General features: G+C 37.7%; 1 protein-coding gene across 4 annotated transcripts in view; it reads right to left on the bottom strand.

The window, feature by feature from the left end:
• Positions 1-242: 242 nt before the first annotated feature.
• PHF6 (PHD finger protein 6) overlaps positions 243-13,930 on the bottom strand; it is a 51,364-nt gene continuing 37,676 nt past the window's right edge. For 2 of the 4 annotated variants that reach the window (XM_041741668.1, XM_041741667.1), the window contains 2 exons: positions 12,720-12,853; positions 243-3,839 (listed from right to left, as the gene is read on the bottom strand). In XM_041741668.1, the coding sequence (XP_041597602.1) occupies positions 3,710-3,839; positions 12,720-12,853 (264 nt within the window). In that variant the 3' untranslated portion in view covers positions 243-3,709. The remainder of the gene's footprint in view (positions 3,840-12,719; positions 12,854-13,930) is intronic. The other 2 variants (XM_041741666.1, XM_041741665.1) reach the window with 2 other exon arrangements.

Below are 13,930 nucleotides of genomic sequence, written 5' to 3'. Positions count from 1 at the left end.
AGCAGTTCTGCTGTACTTGAAAGATTGCTAGTTCTCTCCATGATGCAATCTTTATGTTGTGAGACCTTGAACTGGACTCAAACTCACTCTTTGTTCTCTCTCATACTTGTTTAATGACAAGTTACTAAACAAACTAGGCATTTCATTTGAAGTGAAGCAAGACTAAAGGGAACACAATCTTACTACCGCTACAGATAAGCTTCATTACACCCTTTCACAAAAAAGACATACATACAAACATGAAAGTCGTAACTCATTTATTGAATGAATAGTATATGCAAGAATACCAATAAAAGGAAACTAATACTACAAACTACAATTTTGAAAATAAAGCCAATATAACAGGAACAAAATATACATAACATGAGAGGAATGTTTGATTTTGACCCATAATGCATTCCTTATCTTTACAATTAACCTAAATGTCTGTTAGAACAAAACTGTATACCTTGGTCTAACCTTTAGTGCTTTTCAAAAAAGCAACAACATTCTAGAACACTTTTTGTTTTCTTTGAGATATTTAAGATTCACACATTTGTTCAAGTACATAGATTCTGATTCAACAGTAGATCTACATAGCTTGTTATTCTCTTAATATCTTGAGTAGCATGTACTCCTGAGCAAGTACTATCTGAAATTCTAAAATTGCTGATCTTTGAAATAAAATGTATTTCCATTGTGGGTTTTTAATAAATTGAGATGAAAGTAAAATTCACACCCCCACCGCCCTCCCCCAAGGAACAAATAGTTCTTATTAAAGTATAGAAACTCAAGTCTATCTTTCTACTCTAAAGAACATTTCTTACTAACAGTTCTGGTAAGGCAATAAATGCTCCAGAATAATCTTCAATATACGCTTGCAAAGATTACACTGTTGAATATCAGTAACGAAAACAAAACAAAAAAAAGGGGGGGGGAGGAAAGAAAGAAAAGACGCTTCAAAATTTCAAGCTAAAATATGCGTCAAAGACAGTCATGGCAGTATTTTTTGAAATGATGTACATGTTATATACTTAGCAAATAATGTCATGCTTATTAAAACTACAGTTAAGGACTTAAGAGATGAACAGTAAATACACTGCTGAGGTCCATTTTTCTAAATATTCATACCACAATGTCATTACTACCCAGAAGATGATGATGCTACTTGGGAACATAAGTACTGTACAATTTTTACATTGTAAGGCACTTTTTACTCAGCATGTGACGAAAACATGGATGGAGAATCAAAGTATGAGAGGTTTACAACCAAAGGTGATATTTTATGTGACTTCATTACATTTCAACTTTTGATGAAAGACTGTTTAGCCCATCACACCACAGTGAGAAAAAATAGGTAGCCAGCCACTTATTCTAGCCAACCAAAAGGTAAAGTGCTATTCTGGTTGCTAGTGGCAGAAAAAGGGTTGAAGACACCCATACAAAGTTATACACTTGATTACATGACAAATCCATCAACTGACAGGTATAGTATTTGAAGTCCATGATATGATCATTGGCTGGCCACTATTACCCTGGCACCTTCCATTTTTCCTAAAAACATCATTACAGTAGTTGTCCAAAAATGAAGGTGCTCTATTGTTCCATGGGTAAGTCTATGGCACACAATGTAAAAATGATCAAGACACAGTGATTCAAAGATTTTAAAATAACAGGTTTCAAGCTGTCGTAAGGAAATAAAGTACAGATCCTTTGGGAAAAGTCACATAGCTTGGTAAACAAACATCTAGATCTGTCGTTGCACTTCAAGTCATGGTGAATTTTGAAAATTCATCACATACACACACACACAAAAAAAACCAATGGCATATTTAGAGCAAAAAGAGAAAAACGTATAGGGCAACCCCACTAAAGCTAGTTTCCTTCTAAAAATAATAAAAGATGGTTAAAATAAAGCAATCATGAGTCCCTTGATTTAAATGAACGTGTGAATACACACTTGACAAATGTGACCTTAAGGGACTAGCAGTTAAAAAAAATCAGTCATTGAGCACAGTGTAATTTTCCACCTGTTACATTTTAAAAATGCTTCTCCATAAGCTGCAGAATATCTTGATGTACAGTCAAGTTAACATATTATTTCTTATTTGCTAATTTGCTTTAATGTGGTAGGTTAACGAAGAATTCAGAAATCAGAATCCCTACCCTTGGTATTGAGGTGCTATGGTAATATTAGGCAGACCACAACTAAAGTTTTTTGGTTTTGCCGTAAAGAAATATATAAATGTGCTTCAGCAGGTAAGTGGAAGAAAATATCCCTAGCAAAAATGCCAGTGTGAAAATCCTTTCTAAACAGCTGGGTTCTTAGGCTTCAAAAAACAACTCCAATGATCAAGAAAACACCACCAAGCCCTACAAGAAAAAAGTAGGGCACGAGAGCTTATTTAATAGATAAGCAAAGCAATGCATGAAAACATTAAAAATATTAAATAATTTTTTTAAAAAATAGTGGTCACAAAATGAAAAATAAATACTGTTTTCTGCAGACTGTTTTTTACTCCTACAGCGCATGAGACCTCCTTACATACTTTGGGCCAATATATGAAGTGTTCCACACAACACGGCACTTGAGAGGAACCAGTTTCAGACATGGTGGCTGAAGTCCTTAATGAGTAGTAACCCATTACATCTTAAAGAGGTTTAATTTGCTGTTGCCAAATGTTAGTTTAAACTTGCAAGGATCCAATCATTTTGCTGGAAGCTCTTTGTAGGGCATGATAAGAGAAGAGGTTTACTGTCAAGAGAATTTTGGCATAAGCACTGGAGCTTACAACTTAAAATCACCAGTCGCCCGAGTGCATGCTGGTCAGTGAGAGCAAGTTTAACAGGAACAAAATGAAAAGCTTTAGCACACTTCTTGGAAGAGATTTTTAGCATGTGCTGTCAAAGCCAAGAGAAAAAGAAGGTTCTCTTCATTTCTAGCCTCTGTTACTTGAGTGTGAAAAAAAAAAATCACAAATTCCCATGTGTTGCCACCAGAGGTGTGTTTGCACTGTAAAGTGAAATTCGCTTATGCCTTCCTTTGAGTATGAATCCACTAAACAAACTTAGACACTCTAAACAGTAGAACTTTGTTCAGTCCAGAAATATAGCTTACTTCATTTCAATGTCTGCTTTAACTGTTGACACTATACACAGGGTTAATAGTGTTTCAATTGCTTCCCAGAAACTGCAAACTACAGCTACGTAATATCAACATGTCAAATTCTGCCATCTAGTGAAGGCTCATAAAACAAACAAGACGTTTTTAGGCAGTTCAATGAAGGATCTAAGAGCTGGGCAGTAAAAAGTTACAAACCCTTTTTGATTTTAGAAAACAGTGAAAAAAGAATAGTAGTTATGGATGTCTTATTCATTCCCAGTTTTCTAACTCTGTCCCATGAACCTGTTTAAAAGATGATAAAAAATTGTAAAATATGATGCTTGAGGGGAACACAATAAATATAATGTTATTGAGGAGCGAGAACATCTTATTGGTTCGACATTACAACTACACTTATTGATAAAGTGGATAGCTTGTTTTTACTGTTACAAAATCAGCTAGTTAAAAAAACTATGCAAGCCTACACAATCCTTTAGCATTCTAGTAACATGCTTAACTAAACATAATAGCATTAAAAAATCATACTGCATATACCATTTCTCCAACATGTATTTATCAGCGAGTTTTGTATCCTGACAACAGATCCGATAGAAGTAACTTTCATACCTAGTTTCCATTAAGTTGCTGCTGAGTTAGTTGTTGCTGGTCAATTTCTACTTTTCCCCGGCTTTTACTCTCTCGTTCCTCGTCTTCTTCATCTCTCTCATCATTTCCACTATGATTTTTACAATATAGTCTACAATGACGAAAGATAAAAGTCTCAAAATGTTTTGTCACATGTTTGTCACAAGTTTCTAATATGTGAGTAGAATAAATACAGTATTTATGCCATTAGTAGATGAGCTTGGTGCCCATTTAAAATAAGAGTTTCCTCGTCTATGCTTTTTAAAAACACTACGTTTAGTTACAGGTCCATTTCCAAGTAAATGATAGGAAAGCACTCTATTAATGAGATCATAAAAGTTCATCTGAAAGAAAACCTATGGTTTAAGATAAAAGTTGTACATATGCCCAAAGATGAGGCAATGTCTCATTTTGCCCATTGAGATTAAAAATGAAGCTTCCAGCCACCTTGAAAATATGAACTTGCAGGTAGATAGACAAAATGATCAAATTCTAGGTTTCAGATACAGAATTCAAAAGCATTTTAGGAAATAATATAAATATATACTGCTGCTCTCTGCTCAAATTTCATGAGACATTTTTATTCAAACTCCTCAAAATGTCTTTTCCTCAATGGTGTCCTGGCCCTTCCTGGGCCCCCTCACAGTTTTCCCGGCCCTGCATTTGGCTAGGTCTCTCTTAAGCTAGCCTGGCTCCTCCGACTTCTTTTTCTCCCATGAGCTGACTTTTTGGGAAAAGTCAGACCAGCTATCTTTTCAACTATGCCATTCTGGATTTGACAAATTGTGGTACTATTTTATTTGGTTCTCTCTTATCCCATATTTCCTAGAAACTGGAAATAAGGTCTAAGGGCTTGATTAGCCCTAAGTTCAAATTTCCTAGTTAGTGCGGGATATTTGATAGGTGACCCTGCACATTCAGGAGGGATGTTGATTTCAGAATACCCCACTAATAGTGATGCTATCTGATCACTTGGTTAAGGTGGCAGTATTAGCCAGACTTCTCCATTGTAAAGGCAGGTTTTCCCTTTTAAAATTAGCAAATAGCCACTGGTCTCATACTTGGGCATCGGGCTGTTTTGAGAACCTTTTATGTGGGTATATATATCTTGACATCCATCCATTTTTAATAAAAATAGCAATATGAGTTATCTAAGACAAAGGTTTAGGTAGGCCAATGAACATATACATACCATTATGTGTTTTATAGTTAAGCACTCCACCCTAAAAAATGGGTGAGCTGATCTCAGCTCAGTTTTAGGTCAATTGTACACAAGATGACAAGATGGAATGCTTAAAAAATGTTCAATGGATGCCCTCTTGTGGTCATCAGTAAACACTCATATACGAATTCTGACACAAATGATCTACAACTAGGTTTAACAGGAAGGGTTTCTAACATGTGAGTAGAATAAAAGGCAGGGACAGGTGGGGTGGGGTGGGAGCCACAATAGCTACTGACTTCCAAACCTAACTTTGCTTATTTTTTTATTCTTAAAACACTTTCAATTATTTCCAAAGAACTATGGAGACATTGTTCTCTTCAAATGCAGCATATTGGGGATTACTTAAAAAAAAAAAAAAAAACCTGAGTTCAAATATTAAGAGTGAATTCCTACATAGTGCACCTGTAAAGTGTCTCCCTCCAAAATATAACCTGCATCTAATCAAGCCTTTGAGCCAACCTATAAATTATGGGGTAGAGAAGGTAAATGGCATCCTGGAAAAGCAAAAGGATAAATCTAGAACATGGGACTTTCACAGGACAACTTACCAGGTTCTGCAAGTAGAGGGGAAAGGTGGGGTGTAGTGGGGATTGCTTTAAATTGAGAGACTAGGAAACATATCCATTAAATGCAATGTAGGGACCTCGTATGTATTGAGATTTGAAACAAATCAGGTCTGAAAAAACATTTCCAACACAACTGAGGAATTGTGAACATGGACTTGGGAGATGACACTAAAAATTTACTGTTAATTTTACAAAGTGTGATAATGGCATAGTGATACTGAAGTATGTGGGGATACAATGGCAAGAGGTGTGGGGTTCTGCTTTAGCAGATATCTGAAAGAAAAACAGTAGATGAAACCAAGTGTGGCAATAACTTGGGAGCTGCTGAGATGGGGCACTGCTACGCCATCCTATTTTTGTATATTTTTGAGATTTTTCATAAGAGGTTTTTCTAAAAGGATGAGCCCTTTGTTGTTAAAATGGATGGGATTATTTCTCACTAGCATAGACCCATTATATGGGTTTTCACCAATCTAGACACCAAGACCACAAGTGTCAACCAAATAAGATCTCTATCACAGAATTTAATTTTTATGGTGGGTGATTGACTTTTTTTAGAAACATATTTTTAAAAGTTTAGTAATAGAGACAATAAAACAGGGTAAGCAGAATCACCATGAAATCTTCCCTTGCCTTTTTAATGAACAAATACATTTAATCTAATGAATAGATTAAAAAAATAATTTAATGAATATATCCAGGACCCAGAATTCTGGAGCCAGTAAAGAAGGAAAGCCACATGTAGGGGAGGGAAGCCACTTCATTCAGAAGTATTTCTCCTTGCATTTCCTCCTATTTGTGTATTCTTCTATCCCCAAACTACTTTCATATGGACTCTCATTTGAACTCAATAATCTCTAAGAAAAAATCTGGAATCTGCACCATAAGCAGATTTTATTTTTTTTAAGATTTTATTTATTCATTCATGAGAAACACACACACACAGAGGCATAGAGACACAGGCAGAGGGAGAAGCAGGCTCCACACAGAGACCTCCCAGACCTCTGGGTCCCCAGGATCAGGCCCTGGGCTGAAGATGGCACTAAACTGCCGAGCCACCCGGGCTGCCCGTAAGCAGATTTTAGAAACAAATTTTAATGTGAAAAAATAAAGAGTAATTCAAATCATTGTGGATCCCAGTGTAAATATTTTCTTTAGAGATGGTCACTGCAACATGGTTTTCTAAGAGCTCAAGAGTAAAAACCATCTGAATGTCTAAAAAAGGAAATGATTAGGGATGCCTGCGTGGCTCATTGGTTGAGCATCTATCTGCCTTCGGCTCAGAGTGTGATCCCAGGGTTCCGGGAGCCTGCTTCTCCTTCTGCCTGTCTCTGCCTCTCTCTGTCTGTATCTCTCATGAATAAATAAATCTTAAAAAAAATAAAATAAAAATTGGGACACCTGGGTGGCTTAGCAGTTGAGCATCTGCTTTTGGCTCAGGGCGTGATCCTGGAGTCCCAGGATGGAGTCCCACATCAGGCTCCCCACATGGAGCCTGCTTCTCTCTCTGCCTATGTCTCTGCCTCTGTGTGTCTCTTATGAATAAGTAAAATCTTTAAAAATAAATAAATAGGGATGCCTGGGTGGCTCAGCGGTTTAAGTGCCTGCCTTTGGTCCAAGGGCATGATCCTGGGGTTCCGGGATCGATTCTCACATCAGGCTCCCTACGTGGGGCCTGCTTCTCCCTCTGTTTGTGTCTCTGCCTCTCTCTCTCTCTCTGTGTCTCATGAATAAATAAAATCTTTTAAAAATAAAAATAAATAAAAATTAAAAAAGGAACTGTTGGGGATCCCTGGGTGGCTCAGCGGTTTAGCACCTGCCTTTGGCCCAGGGCGTGATCCTGGAGTCCCGGGATCGAGTCCCGCGTCGGGTTCCCGGCATGGAACCTGCTTCTCCCTCTGCCTGTGTTTTTGCCTCTCTCTCTCTATGTCGATCATGAATAAATCAATAAAAAAAATCTTAAAAAAAAGGAACTGTTTAAACTGATAGACCCATACAATGGAATACTATGCAACCATTCAAATGGTGATGTAAAACTGTTTAATGTCACAGAAAAATGTTTCAGATATAGCAAGTAGAAAACAGATTATAAAAGGTGTATATAAGAAAATCTTTTTATGAATATGTGCATACACAGAATCACTTAAATGTCTAGAAAATATTCTGAAAGATTTAAAATTCTGTTTGCTGGTAAAATTAAAGTTCACATCAAACCTTCCGCCCCTTATCTCTATTTTCCTTTTATCCCTAAGTGAAAATGGGTAACTATTACAATATCTAGACAGAGCTGAAATTTAGATATAGTAATTTTCCACAGATCTAATTTTAGATGTTTAACATGGGTCTGTTAAAGTATTAATGCTGCTTTAAATAATGTATTGCTTACACAAATATTCAACCACTGAGCTATGTAAATACAGAATCGCTTCTCTTTCATCCCCAGGCAATGACGTAACTGTTAAAAGTTGCTGAATATACCCCTCAAAAATTTATGTGTAGACACATATCTTGTACACGTATGTGCACGTGATATTTATAAGCCAAAATAGATCATACAACTTGTTTTCACCTTAATCATAGAAATACCTCTGTGACTCTCCACATATTATCTACTTCGATCTTTAATTGCTGCATAGTATTCCACTAAACACAGCTACTAAAATTTAAAAGTCTCTTGATAGACATTCTGTTTTGGGCTCAATTTATGCTATTGTGGGTAAAAGGCTAATAAAATTCTTTTCCCACTTCATCTTTAGTTAACTCTAGTTATTCTCCTGGCAACTGAGTAAAAAGTGGCACGGTGAATCTACCCCCTCAACCCCTGTTTGTAGACTGTAGCTAGATTGGGAGAATTCTATTCTGATGAGCCCTATCTCTGGTCCTGTGCAGTATAACCTGAAAATGACCTATGCCTATGTAACTATACTGTGATAGGTGCTGGCTCAGATGGGGTAGGAGGCATCTAAGGCAAGGATTCACCCACTGTGAATCCAAGCTTACTGGGCCTGAGCTGTACTGCTAATACTGACCACTGCAGGGACTCCCTTGGAGTATCAGATGTTGCCTTGCTGGCCAGCTGTGGTTCCTGTCTGTATTCCTGAGTAGACTGATGCCATCTGTGCTAATCTCATCAATCTGAAGTACAGGGGAGTAAAAAAAAAAAAATGCCCCAGAGGGTACCGCAGCTATCATTAACGGTACAGTGGAACTTCTTGCACATACATCTTTGTGCTGTTTTCTGTTCGCTTCCCTGGCAGAAATCCCTACAAAGCAGAGTACTAGCAAAATATACACATTATTTTGTTAAAGACTGTGGTCTCTTTTCTGCTTACTTCCCTGGCAGAAAGCCCTATAAAACAGACTAGTAGCAAAATATACACATTATTTTGTTAAAGATTGTGGTCTCCATTGCTAAATTGCTCTCCTAAATTGTACCAAGTTACAGTCTCAGTATCAAATGTGAATGCCCAGGTCTCCAGAACCTAGCTGATATGTGAATCCTACTAACCTTTGCCCATCAGATACGCATGATCTTGTTTTAATTTGCATTTCCTTCATTACTAATAAGGATGAATGGCTTTTCACATGCTTATAACACATGGCTAGTTCTCCTATAAATTGCTTTCATGTCTTTGGCCATTTTTTTTTCTAAACTGGGCTGTTTTTCTTAAAGATTTGGAGTTCTCTTTAGCCTAATTTTACTGTAGTCAAAAATTCTGAGTTTCCTATCATGCTTAGAAAGGTCATCTGTATTCAACAGATCCTAGAAAATTTCTCCTACATTTCGTTTTACTTAGGATTAGATTTTTTTAACCCATCGAGAATGTATTCTGGGGTCTGAGGTAAGGATTCAAATTGTTTTCTAAATGGATAGCCAACTGTATAAGGATCAGGTATTGAATAATCCCTCCTGTCTCCACAGATATAGTACCACCGAAATTACCCAACAAAGACATGAATATTTCCTGTGATCTGTTACTGTGCCAGTACCAGTTTGAATTACTAGGTGACTGGTTTCAATATCTATAGGGGATCTCTCCTCTTGATCTCATTAAAATTGTTCTTGGCTGCACCTGATAAAGACTAGTTGACTGCCCCAGTACCTATTTTTCCCTTCTTCCCTTCGGAGCACTGAACCAGATTTGGGTAGCAACGTGCCCACCAGGGGTGCATTTCCCAGCCCTGCTTGGATGGGTGACTAAATTCTTGCTAATGAGATGCTGAGAAGTATGTGTGGAACTTCCAGGAACGTGGGTTAAAAACCTATCAGCTGGAAGAATAGCTCCTTTGCCTTCCACTTCCCTTTGCTCCCACTTCCTCCTACTGCCTATGGAAGGATGCCCCAAGGATGAGAGAGCAGAGAGATGGTAATCGGGGTCCCTGATGACACAGAAAAGAGCCTAACACATCTGGGCTGCTGTCCTTGGAACATCTTTGACGGGAAAAACAAATTTCTATCTTGTTTAAGCTTGTAGTTATTCTCTGGTGCATAAGTTAACTTAACCATTACTGGTAGAAAATAATATCCCATTCACTCTTCTGGATAAAAACCATCAGAATTTTGTATTTCATTAAAACTATGTTCCATGTATAGATTAATTTGAGAAGAATAGGTATTTTTCAGTGTTGAGTCTTTTCATCAAGGAACATAATATATTTTACTATCCATTTGGGTCCTGTGTAAAACAGTTTTTTTTTTAAAAAAAAAGGTTCAACTAAAAATAAATAAAAAAATAAAAAAGTTCAACTTTGGTGTGTGTATGTGTGTAGGGAAGGGGTGGAGGGTGATGTTTTTCCTTTCCATTGTCTAACTAGTTATTACTGGAATTGTTTTTAAAACTTCATCTCAAAAAAAAAGTAAAACTTCATCTCATATTCAGCAACCTTACTGAGCTCCTATTAATTTTAGTAAATGGAGTTGGCTCCTTTGGATTTTCCTGGTAGACAATGACATCAATAACAAATATTGACAATTTTATTTTGCTCCTTCGTGGTATTTATTACACATTTTTCTTCCTTTTCTTGTTGCACCGGCTTAACCCTCCAGAAGAACGCGGAAACGTAACATTCAGAGTTGGCACCTTGTCTTGTTCCTGGATCTGAATGAAAGTGTATTGGTACAGTGGTTCTCAATTATGGATGAACATGAGAATAACTTGGGGGTCACATGGTCTGGCATCAACCCACTGAATTCAAAATCTGAGGGTGGGGCCCAGGCATGAGCATTTTTAAAGAGGGTGCAATCCACCCTCAGGTGGTTCTGAGGCTCAGCCCTGGTTAAGAACCACTGTCCCTTTTCTTTAACACTAAGTAAAGCTCTTTGGCTGTTGTCCTATCATAAATGCTCCATTAGGACTCCTGCTTCCCAAGGGCACTCTTGGTATCGCACTTTAAAAATTCGGAAATGGATGTTGAATGCTATCAAATGCCTTCACCATCCACCAGGAAGGTGATAGGATTTTCCTTTCTCTATTAATTACAATGGATCACATTAATATATTTCCTAATTTTGAATGGTCTTTAAATTGTTAGAAGACAGCACTGGATTTGATTTTCTAACATTTTATTTAGGACTTTGGTATATTATTTATAAAAGTTAAGACTGGTCTATAGTTGGGACGCCTGGGTGGCTCAGTGGTTGAGTGTCTGCCTTTGGCTCAGGAACACTGCAGTTCCAGGATAGAGTCCCACATGGGGCTCCCAGCAGGGAGCCTGCTTCTCCCTCTGCCTGTCACTGCTTCTTTCTGTGTCTCTAATGAACAGATAAATAAAATCTGTAAAAAAAAAAAAAAAAAAAAAAAAAAGACTGGTCTATAGTTTTCTTATTTTTGTTTTAAATGTGATCTTTGTCAGGTTTGGTGTCACAATTATATAAAGTTTTATAGAATGAACCAAGTTTTTCATCTTTTGCTATGTGCTGGACCTCTTTATTTTTTTTAAGATTTTATTTATTTATTCATGAGAGAGAGAGAGAGAGAGAGAGAGAGAGAGAGGGGCAGAGACACAGGCAGAGGGAGAATCAGGAGCCTGATGCAGGACTCGATCCCAGGACTCCAGGACCATGCCCTGGGCCGAAGGCAGGCACCAAACCACTGAGCCAACCCAGGGATCCCCTGGACCTCCTTAAATAGTATTAGAATTCTCTTTTCCTTAAAAGCTTGATAGAACTCACTTGAAAAACATCTCTGCCTTTATTATTAAACAAAGTTTGGCAAATTCTATAATACAGTGTTAGCACCTCATCCAGTCACCCAAATACATGGTGACCGATATATGAACTGCTTTGTACACAGAATGGAAGAGTGTTTACTCTTTGGTTTACTGCATCCTGGGAATGTAAGGAAGTGCTTTACAACTTGCAAAGGCAAGTTGAAAAATCCACGGATCCTCACCAACTTATTCTCCGTTCAATTAAACAAATAGAACCATTATAGATGCGCACTGATATAGAAGACCCGGAAAACAGATGGTAAAACGTAATCCCAAATCTTCAAACCTTATGCTTTCATCATTCTTCCAAGAATGTCTTTGGCCTTCTATCTTCACAAATATGTCCTGTTCTAAGCTACCACAAATCCTCACCTGGACCCTGAGTAGCAGCCTCCTAACTCACCTTCCTTTTGGCAGCCTTACTTCTGTCCTGCCTTTTGGTCTTGCCCATGCTGTTCCTTCTGCCTAGAACCCTGTCCCAACGCCCACCTGGATCTTTGCTCAGCTCAAGCTCTATTTCCTTGAGGCAATTCCTCAGCACTCTCCCATTACGGACTAAGTCAGATCTTCTGGGTTACAGGCTCTCATAGTGCTGTCAGGTATCCTTCCTAGCACTTAATTAGATTGTAAATGTAGACTTGTTCATGTGGCCATTGAATTCATCTGTCTATCCTACTCGACTATAGGCTTCATCAGGACATAGTCTGTGCCTGTACTGATGGCTCTTACATGCCCAGCTCTTGCTCTTAGCATAATACCTGGCACTCAGGAAGTGTGATACCTACTGTCTCAATGAGGGCAAATCCAAGGATGTGTGTAGCCAGAGGGAAATGTCAATCATAGCACTTGTTTCTTTATATACAGAGTCCTAAGTATTTTACACTTGGCTCAATACCACCTAGGAATAGTGATCAAGTAAACTCACGCCACCCATTTGAGGGTAGTTACTTACTGACAAGTTTAGGAAAATGGACAATGGTTGTTCTCTTACTTGTAAATTCCTCGTGACATATTTTCAATGTATTTAGCTTTGTCTTGTACTCCACAGTGGTAATGGTAAGTCTTAACACAGGCTTTTATTTCACATCCAATAGTAGCACCGGGCTGACTGCAAAGTGTACATTTCTGTTTGAGGGAAGAGAAAGAATAATCATAAGCACTATTTCAAAGTTTTGCAACCTTATTTATTCTATTTTAGCCAGACTTCAGCCAAACATTCTAGTTTACAAAGAAAATGGCCAGTTTTCCACAGCAAAAAAAAAGAGTATGCTAAACTTACTGTTTCGCATACCTGTTAAATTGTGCTGCAATTTAAACCATACTTTGACAGGCTTCCTGATATTAAGTCACTCCCTGAAATTTCCGTTATTTACCTATAGTACCCCTCAAAGATTTGACATCTAAACATTAAATAAGACACTCCTCAAAACTGCCAAACACAAAAAAATTCTATCTTTAAGTGGTTGGCTTCTTCTCCTCCCTGGGACCAGTTCCTTTCCTATTATAACTAGAATAAAGAACGAGAAGCTGGGAAAGCAATCCCCCATCAAGAGGGATTGCTACCAAGTAGGTAAAAGGGCAGAGGGAAGCTAAAGGGGCTGAAATCTTTTCAAGATATCACAACTTGGCCTAGATCAGGCTTGCCTTAAGAATGTTCTGATATTAAAAGGTGGTTGTTGACAAAAGGGTTTCATAGTCAAATAAGTTTAAGGAATGCTAGTCTTAGATTGCTTGATTGCAGAACTTCTCACAGCCTTTCTGCAAGAAGGAGGACATGGTAAATAGTTCCCAAATTATTGAACTCCCGGTGCCCTTATATTTTTGGGGGTGTGGGAGCACCTTGATGGACTAACTTCCTTTGGAGCAGACTTGGGAAAATGCTAGGTAGGTCTTTACATGAATATTTAATTGACCAGGAGAACTGAATTGTTATCCTAGTCACGTATGTGGACTTCAGCCGTACGACACAACAACACTGCTTGATATGGTATGTTGAAGAGATTTTTCTCTCACATATTTTTTAAGTAATATACATTCTGATTTAAAAGAGTTTCATTCTGAAGAGAGTAATTAAAGTATCAAAACTGAACTGGATTTAAATGGAACAGATAACATCAACAATCTTCACACCTTCAAAAATGCAGTTCCACAAAGAAAGGGTCATCTCTAATGGATTCAGATAAAGCTCACCAAAGTCTGAAA

The sequence above is a fragment of the Vulpes lagopus genome, chromosome X, assembly GCF_018345385.1.
Source record: "Vulpes lagopus strain Blue_001 chromosome X, ASM1834538v1, whole genome shotgun sequence".
Taxonomy (NCBI): domain Eukaryota; kingdom Metazoa; phylum Chordata; class Mammalia; order Carnivora; family Canidae; genus Vulpes; species Vulpes lagopus.
Note: the sequence above shows the minus strand (reverse complement) of the source record. Positions and strands in the feature narration are given on the sequence as shown.